The sequence below is a fragment of the Triturus cristatus genome, chromosome 3_1 (genome assembly GCF_964204655.1).
Source record: "Triturus cristatus chromosome 3_1, aTriCri1.1, whole genome shotgun sequence".
NCBI classification, from domain to species: Eukaryota; Metazoa; Chordata; class Amphibia; order Caudata; family Salamandridae; genus Triturus; species Triturus cristatus.
Genome location: NC_140583.1, coordinates 798,965,269 through 798,985,002, shown reverse-complemented (window position 1 = coordinate 798,985,002; position 19,734 = coordinate 798,965,269). Strand labels below are relative to the sequence as shown.

Genomic DNA, 19,734 nt, shown 5'->3' with positions numbered 1-19,734 from the left:
GATTCCCATCTAGGACGTCCGCCGGGGACCTGTAGATCCGTATCCCCAGGTAGCGGAAGGTGGTGGGGTACCACCGCAGCCTGTCTCCTCCCAGGCGGACGTCACACTCAGGTGTCTCCGAGCCAAAGGGGTAGGCTCCCGACTTGGCCCAGTTAACCCTCAGGCCCGACAGTGCTTCGAAGGTGCGGAAAACGTCGGCGAGGGAATCAGGGATGGCGGCCATGTCTCTGACGTATAGCAGCAGGTCATCTGCATATAGGGACACCGTGTGTAGGCCGTCCGGCAATGGGATTCCCCATTCCAGTCCGTGTGCTCGGAGTGTCGCAGCCAGGGGTTCCATTGCCAGTGCAAATAGCAACGGCGACAACGGGCAACCCTGGCGGGTGCCTCTGCGGACTCGGATGGCGGCCGAGAGGATGCGGCCCGTGCGGACCCGGACGGTCGGCTCACTGTAAAGCAGGGCGATCATGGCGTTATAGCCGCCCCCCAGTTGGTATTTCTCCGTGACTGCCCTTAGGTATGGCCACTCGACGGAGTCGAAGGCTTTCTCCAAGTCCAGTATCAGGCATCCCGCCCTGGGCCACTGCCGCGTGGCGTATTCCTGTACCCGGAAGAGCCTGCGGATGTTGTGGGAGGTATGGCGTGTTGGGACGAACCCATTTTGGTCCCGGTGTACAAGAGTGGGTACGTGAGGGGCCAGCCTCCTAGCCAGTGCAGAAGCAAGGATCTTATAGTCTGTGTTCAGTAGAGCCAATGGACGGTAAGAGCCCACCCGCGTGCCGTCTCTGTCTGGCTTAAGTATAGAGACCAGCGTGGCTTCGTTCAATGTTGGGGGCAGGGCAGCTCCCTCCGCCGCCGCCGCGTACATGCGCAGGAGCTCCGGGATTAAGATATCCGAGCCAGCCTTGTAGAATTCAGCCGGTAGTCCGTCCGGGCCCGGAGTTTTCCCGTTGGAGAGCTGAAAGATGGCCTCTCTAAGCTCGTCCGCCTCCAGCGGAGCGCCGAGTTCGTCTTGCTGAGCGATAGTCAATTGCGGCATCGGCAGAGGGGAGAGATAGTCTGTAATAGCAGCGTAGGGAACCGCGAGTCGGGAGCGGTACAATGCGGTATAGTGGGCAGTAAAAGTGTCATGGATACCAGCCTGCGTGTACTCCAGTTCCCCACCCTCGCCCAGTATAGCCGTCACCGGCTGGGAGCGGGCATCCCGCGAAATCAGCCACGCTAGAAGCTTGCCTGGTCTGTCACCAAGGCGGTGAGTCCTCGCCGAGTGTGCCGCATAGTTGACATGGCGAAGTCGCTCCAGGAGGCGTGCATGTTCCGAGCGGGCGTCCTGCAGCGGGCCCTCGTCTCCCTCCGCCGCCTCCCCCTCCCGCGCAAGTAAACTCGTTTCCAGCCTAGTGAGATCTCCCTCTAGTTGGTGTCTGATCTGCCCCTGGGTGCGCAGACAGTGACCCCGTATCACGGCTTTGAAGGCATCCCACTCCACCCTCGAGTCAGTCGCTGTGCCAGTGTTGTCCTCGAAGTACTGCGCGGTACGCTCGAGTAGGGCAGCGCGAAAAGCCGCATCTAGTAGTAGCGCTGGCTGCAGGCGCCATGTGGGGACAGGGGGGTGTGGGTGGGCCCAGGCTACGGACATGAAGTGTGGATTGTGGTCTGAGTGTGTGCGGCCCATGTATTGCGCATCCGTCACATGAGGTAGGAGGTCTGTGGATACCATGAAGCGGTCTAGGCGGACGTATAAGTCGTGAGCGCCAGAGTAATAGGAGTACGACCGCGTCCCCGGATTGCGCTGTCGCCAGACATCGTGTAAGCCCCATTGCGCAGCCCACTCCAGCAACGCCTTCGTGGCTCCCCTGGTAGGGGCGTTCACGGGGGGCGGGAAGGAGCGATCCAGCGTGGTGTCTAAGGTGCAATTATAATCGCCCCCTATAATCCACGAAGTGTCATGCCAGGGCGCCATAGTCGTTGATAGCCGCGCCAGGAAGCCTGCTTGTTCGATGTTTGGGGAGTAGAGGGATATCAATGTGATAGGATGACCATCTAGTCTGCCTCGCGCGGCCGTGTATCTGCCCTCGCTGTCTATCGCAGTGTCTGTGGCCTCCCACGGGGTCCCCGGGCGGATCCATATCAGTGTTCCGCGCGCGAATGAGGAGTATTCCGTGGCGTAGAGTTGTCCCCGCCATCTACGGTGTAGTGCCCTCACCTCAGCGCCATTCAGATGCGTCTCCTGGAGCAGCGCTACGTTAATCCCGTGCCGCTTAAGGTACGAATAAATATGGTAGCGCCTAGCCGGTGTGTGCATCCCCCTGACATTCCAGGTGCATATTTGGGTACTAGCCATTACTGTCCTGTGTGTGGGGGTCGCCCTCCGCCCCCAAGAGCGCATCCCCCCATCTCAAGGGCCCCCCGGGGCCAGCAGCCCGCAGCCGCCGCGCAGCTAAAGCTAGTGATGTGCATGCAGTGTCGTGATCTCCAACAGGGTGAGGGGAGAGGGAAGAAAGGGTGCATAGAAAGTCGAAACATGGCAACTAAATAAAGAGAGATGAGAACTTGTAGAATACCAAAAGGTCGGCTGCACAACAGGTCGCCGTCCAAACACTCAAGCGAGCTTACGAACTAGACAGTCTCGGGGGGTGGGTAAAGTATCTTCTGAACAACAACGGAAGCAATGCAGGTTCGGAAGCGCCTCGCATGCCTCCCAGGCGTTGTGTACATGCTGCTGCCGGCCGGCGGGCGTCCGATGGCCACAGTTCAAGGCCGTAGCAGTTGCGCGCCCGGCCATCAGGTCAGCGGGGGGCTGGAATGCCCACGGAGAGGGGGGGGGAAGGGGGGAGGGCGCGGGCACGTTCCCCCCCACGGCCCCCCAGCAGCAACAGGCCGAGCATGTGGCACTAAAAGGCGTCTCTGCGTGGTTGTAAATCAGGTGCGCGTAGGCCGTGCGGCCATAAGTAGAAATTGTACTTACAGTGTCCGGCCCCACGAGCGGGCCCCCCCGCAGCGCCGTCAGCATAGGTGTCTGGGCTCTTCCAGCAGGTTCAGTTCCGTAAGGGGTCATCCCGCAGGGGTTCGGGAGGTTGGCGATGTGCGTCAGGTGGCAGCCCAGTTCCGGGGCACCTCAGCCAAAGAGGTCCGCCGTTTGCGGTGTGACCTCCGGGGGTCCTCCAGAGTCCTGTGTGTCCGGGATGCCGTAGATTGCCTCGTCGTCCGTTGAGTGGGCTGTCGGGCTGGCGTCCGGCCGAGCCGACGACGCCGGAGAGTTGCTAATCTCTGCCACCCTGCGCAGGGCGTCCCGTTGCTCCTGATGAACAAGGTCCGCTGGCGGGGAGTGACTCGGTGTCCCGCCGGTTGGCGGCGGCGTGGGCAACCCGCGGTGGCGTCGTCGTCTTGGTCCCCTCGATCTTTCCATCGCGCCTGTTCCCGTCGTCCGTCGTGGCACGGCTGGCATTCCGCCATCAAGCCAGGCCTCCGCGTCTTCGGGGCTCGTGAAGAAATGGGTTTTGTCGTGCGCCACCACTCGCAGTTTGGCTGGGAAGAGCAGCGAGTACTGGAGGGCCGCTTCACGTAGCCGTCGTTTGATGGGCAGGAAAGAGTGTCTTTGCCGCTGTACTCGCGCCGTGTAGTCCGGGAAAAACATCACCGTCGCGTTGTCAATGGTAATGTCCCCTAGGTTTCTGGCCCCTCGCAGGATGGCATCGCGGTCCCTGTAGTTGAGGACTCGGAGGAGAAACGGCCGAGGGTTAGAGCCCGGAGGTGGCGGTTTCGCGGGGACGCGATGGGCCCTTTCCACCACGAAGTGCGGGGAGAGCGTGTTGTCCGGTAGGAGGTCTCGTAGCCAGTCCTCGACCTTGCGGACAGGATTCGCCCCTTCCCATCGCTCCGGGATGCCCACCAGGCGGATGTTGTTCCTTCGTGCCCGGCCTTCCGCATCCTCAGCCCTTCCCTCCAGTAGTTCCACCCGGTGTAGAAGGTCGCTCACCCCGGCTTCGGTCCGTTTCGTCGCCGGCTCGACCTCTGCCATGGCTTCTTCCAGCGCGGTGGTGCGCGTTTGCAGCTTTTTATGGTCGGCTCTGAGGTGCGTCAGGTCAATTGCCACACTGTCTATGCGGGTCTCCAGGGAGGTGCGTGTCTGCTGCAGCGATTCCTCCATCCTCTCCATGGCCGCCAGGACACTGTCTAGTTTCGCCGTCACATGGTCCGTGTCCATCGCGGGCCTCGTTGGCTCGTGGCGCCTCCTCTCCGCCGTCGACCCCGGTCCGGAGCGGGTTCGCGCCCCTCTAGGCATGGAGCCAGCGGCGTGCGGAAGACGTCCCCCCCGTCGTCGTGGGGTAGGGGGGTGTTGCTCCGTTGATGCCCTGCTCCAGCGGAATGGGAGCGGTCCACCTCGCCGTGTCTCACCGCCTCGGCCAGCCAGGCCGTGTCGTCTTCGCCACGTGTGCAGGGGCTCAGCCAGTGGGGGGCTCAGTCGCAGCCGGGTCAGCTCTCAGTATCCCTCTTCCAGTCCGCAGGGCGCCCCTGAGTCCTTCTTCCCGCGTCGGCCCGCACCGTAGCGCGTGGCGCAGGGGTCGCGTTGTGTGTGTGCGCCAAGGAGGCCCAGGTCGGCGCCCCCACAGCGGTTCCAGGGCTCCGCGGGCGGCGGCAGCGTGTGTTGGCGCGTCGTGTTGCTGAAGCGCTAGGGTCACCAAGAGGAGAACCGCCTCAGTGCGTCCCCTGTCCCGGCAGAGTGTGGCGCGGGGAGGCAGGTCCGTGCGTGTGTCCCCAGATCCGGGGGGGCTGCCGCCGCTGCTCCCCCACGGCACCTCCAGTCTTCGTAGGACGCTGCAGCTACCTGTGCTGTGCAGGTAGTCGTCGTTGGGGTTCAGGCGCAGGCCCACCCGTCGCCAGTGGTGCGGTCACGCGGTCTCAGGGGGGTGTCGTTGTCCGTCACTGTCTTTTCCGTGGCGCTACAGGGGGGTCCCCCAGGCGGGTCCAAGCACGGCCCCCCCGTCGCCAGGCCGCCCTCGCCGCAGTTGTAGGCCGCCGCTCGGCGTCGCGGTAGCTCCTCCTCAGATGGCAGCCTCGGGCCTAAGGGACAGGGCAGCGCCCCGGTCTCGCGTAGCCGCGAGCCGCGGCCGCGCGTCCTGTAGAGCGGTCGCGGCCTCGTCCGCAGGGTCGGCGCGGTGTTCCACCGCCGATTCGCCGCAAACTCGGCCAGGTGGCGGAGAAGGCTCCGTGGAGGGCCCGCCGGCCAAATCCGCAACGTTTAGGATTGTTGCAGCGGAGAAACGGCCCGGGGCAGGAGGGCTCGATCGGGAGCTCTACCCGGGCACGTCCGCTTCCATCGCGTGCTTAGCCACGCCCCCATTGACCATCTATGCTTGATGAGTCAAACCTGTGACCATACTGAGCAGTGCACACAAATCACCCCACCAAGTTCATTATCAAAGATAGTTAATTTACTCATACCCTGAAATTGTTGGTGATTACAATGTTCTCTGTGGCAGGTGCATTGCATTCATAAGATATTTGAAAATGCTATCTGTCTGTAAACAAGTGTAAGCCAGACCACATTTGCTGTAAAAATGTGTCCATGGATGCAAAGTAAAAAAAAAAAAAAGAAATACATAAACTGTCAGTCTCTGCACCCTTTACCAATTTCCATCACTGTTGTGGGAAAGAGTTCTGGGGCTCTATTTCCAGAGGCGAGACGCAGAACTATTAGAAATGACTTTGGCTCAGATTTTCAAAACTGTCATACGAGGCGCTGCACCCAAAGTTGCTGCAATGCGTTGTGTTACAAGGAGAGACCAGGAATGACCATATCTATTAAGATATGGCACTAGTCTGCTCTCAGGGTACCACTGACATACAATTAGGCTGTCGAGCGCCACACACACCTGTGCCTTACAGAGCAAAGTTGTCTGCGTGACTCTAGAATAGGTTTAATTACTGAAAGGATACCATTCCAGTACAAAATATTATGCCTAGACAAACTTTAGAACTTTCCACACTGGATGTGTGCTGTACAATGCAGCTCACATGCAAATTGGCAAGTTAGGAGAAATAAAATGATTCTCCTTTTTAACACCTGCTTTCAGGTGGTGTTATTTTTTGGTGCATAACCATGTCTACTATTGTTAGCAGATAGGGATTTGCATTAAAAAACATTGGGGGTTGAAAAACAAGTTATGCTCTGGAACGTGAATTTAAAAAAAACATTTTGCACTGTTTTGCGTCACTTTTGTAATACAAGCCTAGCTTAAAATATTTGTAAATGTGCCTCTAAGTGTGCATTTAACATCAAATGGGCAGCAGTGCATGTCAGTGCACACAAACCCTGGTGCAGGTTGTGCTTCCAACCCCCACTGACCATGATTTGGCAGTACTGTGCGCATCACAGTGACCTGATTCTCTGAGCCTTGAGCACACTAAACATCTCAGCAGCAAGTAAAAGCACCCTGCACTTCAACACACCTAAACCTGTTGATGAACTAACCCTTGACAAAAATTGAAATCACAATTAGTTAAGCAAAACACAAACAAGCATAGAGTGGTGCTTTTAGAAAAGAGAGCAGGCCCAGGCTGGAAGGCTCAAGCCAGGTACACACACTGGCAAACTTTAACATTATGGGCAAACACCATCCGTTATAAAAACAATAACGGACAACGGGCATTCGTCCCAGATAATGGATGGTTCATGAAAATAATGGAAAGGTGGTGACAATAATCACCCTGCATTAGTGCCTCTGTAACAATCTCTCTCAATTCTTCAGCAACAAAATCACCGCAATATACAGTGACTTCAAACCGCAACCGGACCCAACAGACCACGCCAAACACCTCCAGATCTTATCCAGAGAACAAATGCTAACCACAAGGTTAGCCATCACCCCAGAAGAAACTGCTGCTACCAGAAGTCCTTCCATTCGGAGGCCCTATCTGACTCCTGCCCTACCATACCCTGAAGATTCCTATGAAGATTTACAAATGGCTCCCAATCAGCATGTGGAAAACCATCATAAATGTCCATGTCACAAGCAAGCTGGACTATGGGAATGCCCTCTTTGCAGGGATCAAAAAGAAGCGCACCAGAAGGCTGCAGACCATTAAGAACTCGGTGGCCAGATTCACTCTCAACCTCCCAGGCTGCACTCACATCACTCCGCACCTGAAGGAGCTCCACTGGCTCCTGCTTCCACAAACCATCCAGACACCCCAGCTTGACCAGACTCCTATTTACACACATCCCACATATACAGAAAAAAAGATCTGGTGGTCAAGCCTTCTCCTACATCGTTCCTAATTAGTGGAATGACCTGACACTACAATTAAGTGCCTCCTCCTCCCTTCATGAATTCTGGAGAAGTTGAATACCTGGCTTTTTGAGTAGTTCACTAGGATCTAGGTTTGGCTAGACTCACACCTGCTCAGCGCCAGGATACTCTTGCCGGTGATAGTGTGCTGTACAAATCTACATAACATAACATAACTATGTTCTTGCTTTAATCTGCTTGTCGGTATAACTTTTCTTCACCCTAGTACTTTTCTTCTACTGCCCTGGGCACCCCTTTGGAAGACACTGCCACACAGTCTCTAGTATAGAGCACCCCAAAATACCCAACCCACTTGTCCACACGAACCAACGGTACAGGTATCTCATAACATTTTATGTATGCTTGTGATTTACTTGCTTCTCCTAGGCGACGGAGTGCTGTACAAGAGGAGGGGTTTACAAATCAAAGCTGGACGTAGTACAATATGGTGGCTTTGAAGAGACGGGTGAGAATATGGCAGGAACACCACGGGGATTTGCCAAAGTCCCCTTCTTGGTCAGAGACAAGGAAAACCAGAAGGGTTCTGGGAATGCCAGCCTGTATGTGGCACAGCTAAGGGTGGGCAGTGCTTGCATTTACAGCATTTTACTTGAGTTTTTTGTCTCAAGGTGAAATTCATCTCACAGTTAATTACCGGTACGAGGAGGGGCTGGAGACTTAATCCCTAAGTAATATCTTGGACCCGTCGAAGAAAATAATTTGAAGGAACACAATTTTCTGGACATCCCTCATTGTACAAGTAGAGAATCAGGACATCTATTTCACCATCACCTACTTGAACCCCAGTACTAATGTTTACTTTTCTGGAAATCGCTGGACACCAGGTAAAGTCATTATTCACGCACTTTGATGATGTAATACCACGGGGCAGTGACTTCTTTGCAATGCTTGGATAGAACTTGGGAAATAATCTATGCCTGTCCCTTATAGGTTACTTTTCTGCTCAAGTATTTATGTTAGACGCCCTGGCTCTGACACAAATGGATAGACATATATGTGGTACCCACCGGTGTGACGATGTAATGAAAATATGACACAAGCAAGGATATCCAAAAAGCGGCCATCTTAGTGAGGTATCGGTCTGCTTTGTTGATGGGGAACAGGGAGGATGACAAAGGACCTTCAGAAAGGATAGGACCAGTGATGCAGGATGGATGAGCTAGTCATCGGGCAGGAAGGAAGCGCTGGGAATATGAGTGTTGTGCCAGAGCAATACAGAGTCACTATTTAAAGGAACTCTATATTTATAGAAAAGAAAGCTACACGATTACCAGAAGATGGAAAACAGAGCTCTATATCTAGACCGATGAAGTCCCCTGCACACTCAGAAGGGTCGGCTCTGGGCCATATTTGCAAAAAATCAGCATAACATAAATGTATTGCTAGGGGGTGGAGTCGTACACTGGTCACAGGTCTGCCCCAGGCCTCCCCCCTAGTGCATCATGGTAAATGCAGTTCAAGGCAGTCCATAACTTACATTTTTTCTTGAGTTTTGGATCGCAGACAGTGCTGACAGCCCTTGACTCCAGTCTTTCCTTCTTCTGAACTTTCCGGAACAGACTTACTGTCTTTGTAAGTGTCAAACAGCTCTCAGGTGCAAACTAGGCCTGGGCGGTAAATTCCGTTCCGCTCGCGGAATTTCGGTAATTTCGCGTTCCACGGAGAACGCGAAATTGCCCAAAATTCTGCTTTCCGCGACTTCGCGAAATTTTTTCTTGTTCGCGTTCTCAAAATGCGTGTTCGCAAGATATTTCTCCCCGAGCACGCAAACAGCAACTGTGAACAGGAAAAAAGCACCGCGAACAAGCAATTCCGCGTGTTCGCGGAATTTCTGCATGTTCGCGGAGATTTTTTACCGTTTCGCGGAGATTTGCGTAACGCGATTACGCAAATTCCGCCCACCCCTAGTGCAAACGCGTGGCTCCTGAAACCGATCACCAGCTCCCCTAAGAGGCATGAGCCAGTCTATACCTTGCTAGAGGGAGGAGGCATACATTGGCCAGGGGTCTGCCCCAGTCCTCCCCAGTGCATCATGGTATATACATATCGGCATGCAGGGCCGGCTTTAGCGTTGGTGGCGCCCTGTGCGACAGTGTCTGTTGGTGCCCACCCCAATGACCACCTCTGCCACGGATTTCCTCACTAGCACCCTTTAACAATGCCTCTCAAGTCTCAATAACCACTGTCTCTCAGATTCATTTAGTTTTATAGCGCCACTCATACCAGTGTAAGGTGTCAGAGCACTTTACACCACACACACATTGCACAGAGACAATCATATGTGTGTAAATCAGTGTATAGGAAATGTTCCATCAGACAGTACTACAAGGTGTAGTGTATGAGTGACATGTAATCGATACAGGTAGGCAATATAGTTTAAGTTCTTATTCAGGAAAAGCACAAATACAGAATTTAAAATGTAACATCAGTGTTAGGGGTTCTCTTTCATAAAAAGAATTGTTTTCTACCCAAATTAACCCTTTTCACAAAACTAGGATGATGAAAGACTGGGTAAAAAACATATAGCTCTAACATATTCCTTGCAGTTTGCATGCAGCTCTAGGATGACAGTTAATAGCTCAGTGTTCTATATTAGGATTTTGACTTATAAAAGACAAGTAACAAAAGGAGCTCTCTTACAGAAGCAGCAACCCACTGACCTATTTACATGATATGCACTTCCTTATCTGCATGGTACACGTTCTTAGCAGCAGGCATTTTAACCATCTGCGCTACGTTAGGATCAGTCAAACCTCCGGTCCCTTTCCAGGAAGACAATTAATCATCAGACTTCTCTTGACATTTTAATTGAGGTCTAAAAGTTGCTGGAGGCCAGGAACGAGGCAGCAGGTGCTTTTAAAATGATAATACCCATTTTCAAAAATGACGCCCCCACCCCAAGTCAACGCCCAGTGCGGTCGCACCGATTGCACCGCCCCAGAGCCGGCCCTGCCGACATGGATCTGGCCCGGTTGGACACCCTTGGGTTGGACACCCTTCAGTTGGACAATGATTTTTCACTCTCCCAAAGGTCACATCTAGGCCAGATTTTGCTTCCAGAAAAGGGATCCTGGGTATATTAAACCAAGAGGAGACAACCACGAGCCACGTACTACCACCGTGCTGCGATGTGGTTTATATTCTAGAAAGTTACTATGCTCAAAGAAGTTTGTCTTGAATGCCATTTCCGCAAAAAGGAGTCACTCATTTTAATTATTTTTTACTCAGGTTAGTGTTATGGGCAGGGCTTTAAATTGGACGGGTCCTGCCGGTGCTCAGCACTGGCAGTTTCAAAAATGGGTGCTGAGACGGGTCCCTATCGGACTCTCCATTTTTGCTCTCACCCTCAGGGTGAAAACAAAATCTTAACTCTGCAGCAGGACCACCCTTCGCTGCCTTTGATGTAACTTCAAAGAGACTCGCTATAGTTCTCTACAGTCTCATCATTTCAGAACTGAAGCATTTTCCATGTTCTATACAACGAAGCCATAGTTGTTGCTTATTTAGCTTATGCAACTAACACCCACTGACAAAGTCAATAGTCCTGGCTTGTTGTAGGTATAACGTTACTTGTATTATATATCTGGATGCAGTGACAGAAGCAGCAAAATATCAGTTATGCGGCTCACTATGCTGAGCACAGATTTGTAGTTTACGTGTTATTAAGCCACGCCCTTAATTAAATAGGACACCCTCTTTGAGACCCCCAGTTTTTTAATCCCACGTGTTTACCGACCACAGAGGTAGCTGCGCATTTACTGCCCTAGTTGATGATGGGTGCTAAATACACGGGGTTGTCAGCTTTAAAATATAGGACTAAAAAGGGACACAGTACATGAGAAAACACAAATGCCATTTGTTTAATGAACGCACCGCCCTCTTGGCGTGCGTCACTGTCGCTCACCGAAGCGTGTCCTCGCTCGTGCAGAGGTGAAGCGGCGTCAGACCCTCGTGGCTAAGCAGGTTGGGATTCGCCATGTGCTCCAGCAGCAGTTCGGCACACTCGGTGTGGCCCTTGGCACAGGCCTCGTGCAGCGCGCTCTGTCCCCCAGGAGCAGCATTGGGGTCGGCTTTTCTGTGCAGCAGGTAACGCAGGCAATCAGTGTAGCCCCTGCTAGCTGTGATGCACAGGGGGTTTGTAAGCTCCCTCTTGTACTCCAGTGACCAGAGACCTGCACCAAAAGAATGCACAATGCAAATAAGAACTTGGGTTGATCCAATCACGCATGTGGCAGCGCTTTAATGCCAATATACCTGACCACAGAGTATATAACAAGCATTTGCAATGCAATAGGTCTCGCCTTTGGGACCTTATAAGTATTTAGCCATACAGCACATTTATGCTGGGTGCTGTAATAACGACTTTATTTTAATAGACCTTTTTGAAACTTTGAAGTTAGTAGAGTACTGCAAATGTACCAATAAATATTGAATTGTGTATCCTTTGACTTTTACAAATAACTAAGAATTATATTTCTACAAAAAACAACTTTGATAACACTATACTTGTATACACAGTAATCTTAGCCCCTAGATTGGAAAACAGAAAGTGTGTTGTTTTGGTACTAGGAATTAAGTAAAATAAAAACGTCACATTGTTTACGCTGGCTCAGCTGAAACAAAATTCACACTTTTAAAGTAATTTTGTTATCAGTAACAAATCCTGTTACTTTACTGGCCAATTAAAAGATTGTTAAATAAGGGTAACATGAACTTCCTTTATAACACACCTTCTGCTGTCTTTTGACTGCACCATAAATCATACTGAAATTCCTGTGTTAGGAAGCTGCTTCTTTGTTGAAAAAAAGAAGCTGCAGGGGGTTTTCTCAGATGAATGCAGAAGGCTGTAGCTGTTAGACGAAAACATTATGATTTGGGTGCACAACCCTTTTTTCTGTGCAGTGCATTTCTTCCTCTACTGAAAAAAGAAGGATGAGTAGAGTGCACATAGCAACTCTCGGACAGCTGATTTGGTGGGCGTGGTTCAACGCTTCCCTGCTTGCAAGGTTTACCACAATTCCCTGTCTATTTTTTCAGCTGTGTTTGAGCAATTTAATTTAAACAAGCACAAACAGTAGAACTCAACAGCATCGGATAAAAATGTGCAGATTTATTGTTTTTAAAGTACAATGTATAAAAGGGAGGCAGCAGCAGCTCATGAGAGGAAGCGAAGAGCAGCTGTTTAGAATACAAACAAGCTCAGTGGGCCGGGAGGTGTTGTTCTGCAAAGGGCAGGGAGATTAAGTGAACTGGGAGCAGCAGCGTGGACAGAGCGAAAGACAAAATAATGCACTGAAGGAAAACATATGGCCCATAGTGAAAGGATTCATGTAGCAGGGGAAGTCTCCAGGGCGGCACAAAAGGAGCGACTACTAAGTTTATTCACCAATGATAAGCCAGCATTTCAAAAGGACAGTAAGAGAAAACAATCAAAAAGTTGGGCAGTTTTTTTAAGCCCATATCTTAGATAATCCGGGCCCGATTCACAGAACTAACTTAAGACAAAATCCTAAACTTACTACCATTTTGGCATTCACAGAAGGCGCGTACTCATTTTGGTATTCACAGAAGACACTTACTCATTTCAGTATTCACAGAAGTTAGAAGTCCTAACTTTAGGACTCCTAAATGCCCTCTGTGAATACCAAAAGTCTTAACGTTAGGATTTTTCTCAGTTTTGGAGAAGTAAAGTTAGGAGTCCTAACTTTAGGACTCCTAAATGCCCTCTGTGAATACCGAAAGTCTTAACGTTCGGATTATTCTCAGTTTAGGAGTAGTAAAGTTAGGAGTCCTAACTTTAGGACTCCTAAATGCCCTCTGTGAATACCGAAAGTCTTAAAGTTAGGATTTTTCTCAGTTTAGGAGTAGTAAAGTTAGGACTCCTAACTTTAGGACTCCCAAATGCCTTCTGTGAATACCGAAAGTCTTAAAGTTAGGACTTATGTCTGCGCTACGTTAGGATCAGTCAAAACTTACACTAGACAAACCTCCGGTCCCTTTCCAGGAAGACAATGAATCATCAGACTTCTTTTGACATTTGAATTGATGTCTAAAAGTTGCTGGAGGCCAGGAACGAGGCAGCAGGTGCTTTTAAAATGATAATACCAATTTTCAAAAATGACGCCCCCACCCCAAGTCAACGCCCGGTGCGGTCGCACCGATTGCACCGCCCCAGAGCCGGCCCTGCCGACATAGCCCGGTTGGACACCCTTGGGTTGGACACCCTTGAGTTGGACAATGATTTTTCACTCTCCCAAAGGTCACATCTAGGCCAGATTTTGCTTCCAGAAAAGGGATCCTGGGTATATTAAACCAAGAGGAGACAACCACAAGCCACGTACTACCACAGTGCTGCGATGTGGTTTATATTCTAGAAAGTTACTATGCTCAAAGAAGTTTGTCTTGAATGCCATTTCCGCAAAAAGGAGTCACTCATTTTAATTATTTTTTACTCAGGTTAGTGTTATGGGCAGGGCTTTAAATTGGCCGGGTCCTGCCGGTGCTCAGCGCTGGCAGTTTAAAAAATGGGTGCTGAGACGGGTCCCTATCGGACTCTCCATTTTTGCTCTCACCCTCAGGGTGAAAACATAATCTTAACTCTGCAGCAGTACCACCCTTCGCTGCCTTTGATGTAACTTCAAAGAGACTCGCTATAGTTCTCTACAGTCTCATCATTTCAGAACTGAAGCATTTTCCATGTTCTATACAACGAAGCCATAGTTGTTGCTTATTTAGCTTATGCAACTAACACCCACTGACAAAGTCAATAGTCCTGGCTTGTTGTAGGTATAACGTTACTTGTATTATATATCTGGATGCAGTGACAGAAGCAGCAAAATATCAGTTATGCGGCTCACTATGCTGAGCACAGATTTTTAGTTTACATGTTATTAAGCCACGCCCTTAATTACATAGGACACCCTCTTTGAGACCCCCAGTTTTTTAATCCCACATGTTTACCGACCACAGAGGTAGCTGCGCATTTACTGCCCTAGTTGATGATGGGTGCTAAATATACGGGGTTGTCAGCTTTAAAATATAGGACTAAAAAGGGACACGGTACATGAGAAAACACAAATGTCATTTGTTTAATGAACGCACTGCCCTCTTGGCAGTAAGAGAAAACAATCAAAAAGTTGGGCATTTTTTGAAGCCCATATCTTAGATACTCCGGGCCCGATTCACAGAACTAACTTAAGACAAAATCCTAAACTTACTACCATTTTTGTATTCACAGAAGGCACTTACTCATTTTGGTATTCACAGAAGGCACTTACTCATTTCAGTATTCACAGAAGTTAGAAGTCCTAACTTTAGGACTCCTAAATGCCCTCTGTGAATACCGAAAGTCTTAACGTTAGGATTTTTCTCAGTTTAGGAGTAGTAAAGTTAGTAGTCCTAACTTTAGGACTCCTAAATGCCCTCTGTGAATACCGAAAGTCTTACAGTTAGGATTTTTCTCAGTTTAGGAGTAGTAAAGTTAGGACTCCTAACTTTAGGACTCCCAAATGCCTTCTGTGAATACCGAAAGTCTTAAAGTTAGGACTTTTCTCAGTTTAGGAGTAGTAAAGTTAACCAAACTCAATTCGTAAATGAGTAAGTGCCTTCTGCGAATAACAAAATGGTTGTAAGTTTAGGATTTTGTCTTAAGTTAGTTCTGTGAATCGGGCCCTCCATGTCTCTTCGAAACAGCGCATGCGCTGTCTAGGCGAGACCCAAAAAAGAGCCAAAGCCGTATTTCTAAATACATCCAGGCACCTAACTGAAGTGAATCAGAGACTCTTCCAGCTGCCCCAGAGCAATATCCTAGACCCAACTGACCGCAAGATGTAAACAGAGCAAAGGCCATAACCCAAAACACAGCTGGCACACAGTAGAAATTCCAATACCAGGATGTATGGGCTGCCAAACCCACAAACTCAAACAAAAGACAAGTAGGCACTTGACAACACAATTGACCAAAGAGTATAAAGGAAACAAAAGTCATAATCCAAAAGAGAGCGAACAACGAAAAACATGCAAAATTCTGGTATGGTATATCTGCCTTCTGGGAATACAGACAGCCTGGAGCACTATCCCAGAAACCCCACTAGGGGTAAACAGAGTAAATGTGTTGGCCCCAAAAATGACTTGGCGTAGAGAATACTGTACCAATTTAGTCAATTGCAAGAAATAAAAGCTGCCAAACTCACAACTCTGAAACGTGCTTGAGCATATGACCAGGCCCACTGGAATTATCCTGGCTGGGGCGGGCCACATTATGTGGCAGTGTTGGCTAAATTATGCAGAAAGAAAAGGCAAATTATGTGGTGTAATGTGGCACATTTTGTGTTAGTATTACTTCCTTATTTTCTCATTTTTACACAGGTTAACACTGGGCAATATTGAAATAAGCAACTGAAAGGGGACCCGTCAACCTTTGCAAAGGGCCTTCCACTGTGTGGGAACGAGTTCCGCAGTGTTTTTAGTAACTTTTGATCGGTTTGAGGTAGAAAAAAAAAGTTGTTTGTAAAAATCTGCAGTTTAAGCAGCAGATGGTGGAGGAGGTCACCAATGTGGCTAATCCACAATTATGCGGAAAACGCAACAGCTGCAATATTGCATAATTGTAGTGGCCTTGCATGTGATCTACCCTCAGACTCAACACAACTAACCAGAATTGATCATGAAACAGACTCAGTTTTGACCCTGATGGAGATAGTAGAGTTGATACCACAATACAAGACAGAGTTGACCCTTGGGATAAACAGTTCGAAGGAAATAATGTCAGACGTGAGGAGCCTCGTGACTGAGGCCATAAGTTACCATTCAGCTGACCAGAAGTTGCACATAGAACAAAATATGAAAAACTCTAAATGGAACTTGGCAATGATCAGGCAAACCTGCCTGAATATATATCACTGCTGAGTTCAAACAATGCTTAGGCCACAACTCTAAATACAACGATTACTTGTAAAGAGCGTATATGTCAACAACAGCTGAACACAGAACAGATATTCTAGTGCCAATATGGCCAGTGGTAATTTGTAAAACAAAAAAAGTGCTTGTGACACACCTTTTTCTTAGGAGACAATCATTTACTTCCACCACTACCCCTCTGGTCTCTCTCTGGACAAAGCCTAAGCTGGATTGCTGCAAGTGAATGAAGCCAGTGAACCTGCCTTTCTTAAGGGGGGGGGGGGGGCTAGGTTGGGACGAAGGATTACAGCTGAATTTTAACTTACATTTGTTAAAATATATAAGCCCTGAAAGGGCACTCTGAAAAACACTCATTAAACATTCAAGTACTTGAGTGGTTTTGGTTGGGGGGCACAGGCAGAGTATCTAAGTCACCTCACACTTCCATATTAGCCCCTGATCTGATGAGCTGTGCCCTGTGGCACAGCACATTATGAGGCTCTCTTTCCGTTTCTTGTACCAGTGTCTTTGGCAAACTTGCCCAGTCCCCTTTGCCGTCCTCTTGAATGTTTGTGATATAACACAATGCTCATGAGAGAGAGCTTAAATTGTGAAAAAATAAGTGTCAAGGCCCTCGTCAGGAGGCCACTGCAGCTTGCACCAACCATTGCCCCCGCCAGTGCTGCCAATGATAGTACCAACACAACTATCAACCAACACACTTGTGCAAATGTGGCAATCTCGACTATTTCAGGTATAAGAATGGCTTGGGTGGCAGATTTTAGTCAATGGTAATGAATTTTAAATTAATAAAAAGCTGTTGTTATATTCATACCAAAAAATAGGCTGACAGTGCCACAATTCATAGGCGCCGGTGCTGAAAATTAAGTGTCGATGAAGAGCACCAGAAACACCGACTCAAATTAAGCACTGCCGTAAGAAGACCATTATGTTACAGCATCATCCTTTTGAACTTTACAACCTCGGGGTTTCTGTGCTCACATCAACTCAGCATTTCACCCTTCAGGTTGATAAAATGAGCATAGCGTCCACCTGGATAATAATTCGAATGTATTTAGTTGTTTTGTAAAGCGCTAGTTTGTGATAGAAAGTTTCTTTGCAGACTGACACTGTAGGGCTTACGCATCGAAAATATTCGTCTAGAGTGCCTGGAGGGGAAGTACGTTGTAACCACATGTGAAGCCTCTGTTAAAACTTGATGAACACATTCAGTTCCAAGCTACACTAAGACCCAAGAGAAACGAGACAGGGCCCATAGTTGCAACAAACTAGTGTTTAAGGTACACAAGAACGCCTACTCGCAGACACCATCACCTCATCAGATCCGCCAAAAGGGCCTCCTTCAAAGACCGCCTAGACAACAATGCACACAACAGCAAAGAGGTCTTCAACATCGTGAAGGAACTCTCCAACCCCAGCTCCAACACTAACGACATCCCACCCTCGCAAGACCTGTGCGACTCCCTTGCCACCTTCTTCCATCGCAGTATCGCAGACATCCACGACAGCTTCAACGTCACGACCGCCCCGACAACCACTGAGACCTCCGCCCCCACGGCCACCATCCGCACCGATCCCCTGCTCTCCTGGACCAACAAACGACGACAACACCATCAAAACCATGAACACCATCCACTCCGGATCTCCGTCAGACCCATGCCCACACCACATCTTCAACAAAGCCAGCACCACCATCGCACGCCATCTACGGAAAGCCATCAACATCTCCTTCGAGACAGCGACCTTCCCGGAGAGCTGGAAGCACGCAGAGATCAACGCCTTACTCAAAAAACCCAAGGCCGACCTCAAGGACCTCAAGAACTTCCGGCCCATCTCCCTGCTCCCGTTTCCAGCAAAGGTCTTCGAGAAGATCGTCATCAGACAACTGACCCGCTACCTTGAGAAGAACAGCATCCTGGACCCTATCCCAGTCCGGGTTCCACAGCAACCACAGCACCGAAACTGCCCTCATCGCCACCACCGATGAAATCAGGGCCCTGCTGGACAATGAAGAAACCGCGGCCCTCATCCTCCTGGACCTGTCAGCCGCCTTCGACACTGTCTGCTACCCACCCTACGCACACGAATCCACGACGCTGGGATCCGAGACAAGGGTCTGGACTGGACCACAACCTCCCCCTTTCCGCACTGAAGCCACCGAGATCATCTGCGGTGTACCCAGGGCTCATCCCTCAGCCCGACATTGTTCAACGTCTACATGGCACCGCATGCCCACGTCGCCCGAATGCACAACCTCAACATCAACTCCGAGTCGCCGAGTGGATGAAGAACAGCCGACTGAAGCTAAACTCGGACAAGACAGAAGTCCTCATTCTCGGCTCCACCCCTTTGGCCTGGGACGACTCCTGGTGGCCGACCGCACTGGGAACAGCACCAACACCCACCATTCACGCACGCAACCTGGGGTTCATCCTCGACCCTACTCTGTCCATGACAAACCAGGTCAACGCCGTCTTGTCCTCCTGCTTCAACACCCTCCGCATACTCCGCAAGATCTACAGGTGGATCCCCACAAAAACTAGAAGAACGGTCACCCAGGCCCTCGTCAGCAGCAGGCTGGACTACGGAAACGCCCTCTACTCAGGAGCCTCGGCCAAACTCCTGAAACGACTTCAACGCATTCAAAATGCCTCCGCATGCCTGATCCTCGACATCCCTCACCGCAGCCACATCACACCCCACCTGAGAGACCTGCACTGGCTCCCCATCAACAAGAGGATCACCTTCAAGCTCCTCACACACGCACACAAGGTACTCCACAACACTGGACCAGCATACCTCAACAGACGACACAGCTTCTACATCCACAATCGCCAGCTCTGCTCCGCTGACCTCGCCCTCGCCACCGTCCCCCGGATCTGAAGTGCGACCTCTGGTGGCAGATCGTTCTCCCACCTCGCCGCCAAGACCTGGAACACCCTCCCCATCCTTCTACGGCAAACCCAGGACCTGCTAACCTTCAGAAAACTCCTCAAAACCTGGCTATTCGAGCAGTAGCAGCATCCCCCCCCCCCCAGCGCCTTGAGACCCTCACGGGTGAGTAGTGCGCTTTACAAATGCTCTGATTTATTGATTGATTGATTGGAACTGTTTTAGTGATTCAAACGGGTTAGCTTACAACAATTCATTCCCCCCCCCCACAGCATTTGTTTGTGGCAGACGAATCGATCAGCTCCTGAGTCACCTGCATATTGGGTAAGGAGCGGTGCAGCTGGGCCATCTCAGTTTACATGTTATACTGTCACTACTCGACCGACAGTGTTTTAGTTTAGCAGTTGATTAATCTGTGGTCTGTGGACCTATGGAGGTCTGCAGCATCCATTCAGGGGTCAGCTGATCCACATGACCTACAGGCATTATTGTCTGTCAATATTCCTAAGAATTTTGACATAAATAACTACATAAAGGTAGCTCTTCAGAGGAAATTAGTTTCATCAAGTACAAGGAAGTTCTCGAGAGGTCATGAGTGTATTTATACTCCAGG

The 19,734-nt window shown here is 50.0% G+C and overlaps 1 protein-coding gene across 4 annotated transcripts in view; it reads right to left on the bottom strand.

Annotated features, from left to right (window-relative positions):
• The window catches only part of ASB18 (ankyrin repeat and SOCS box containing 18), a 350,641-nt gene that overhangs the window by 107,192 nt on the left and 223,715 nt on the right, over window positions 1–19,734 (bottom strand). For all 4 annotated transcript variants that reach the window (XM_085645099.1, XM_085645100.1, XM_085645097.1 and 1 more), the window contains exon 2: window positions 11,215–11,482. In XM_085645099.1, the coding sequence (XP_085501225.1) occupies window positions 11,215–11,482 (268 nt within the window). The remainder of the gene's footprint in view (window positions 1–11,214; window positions 11,483–19,734) is intronic.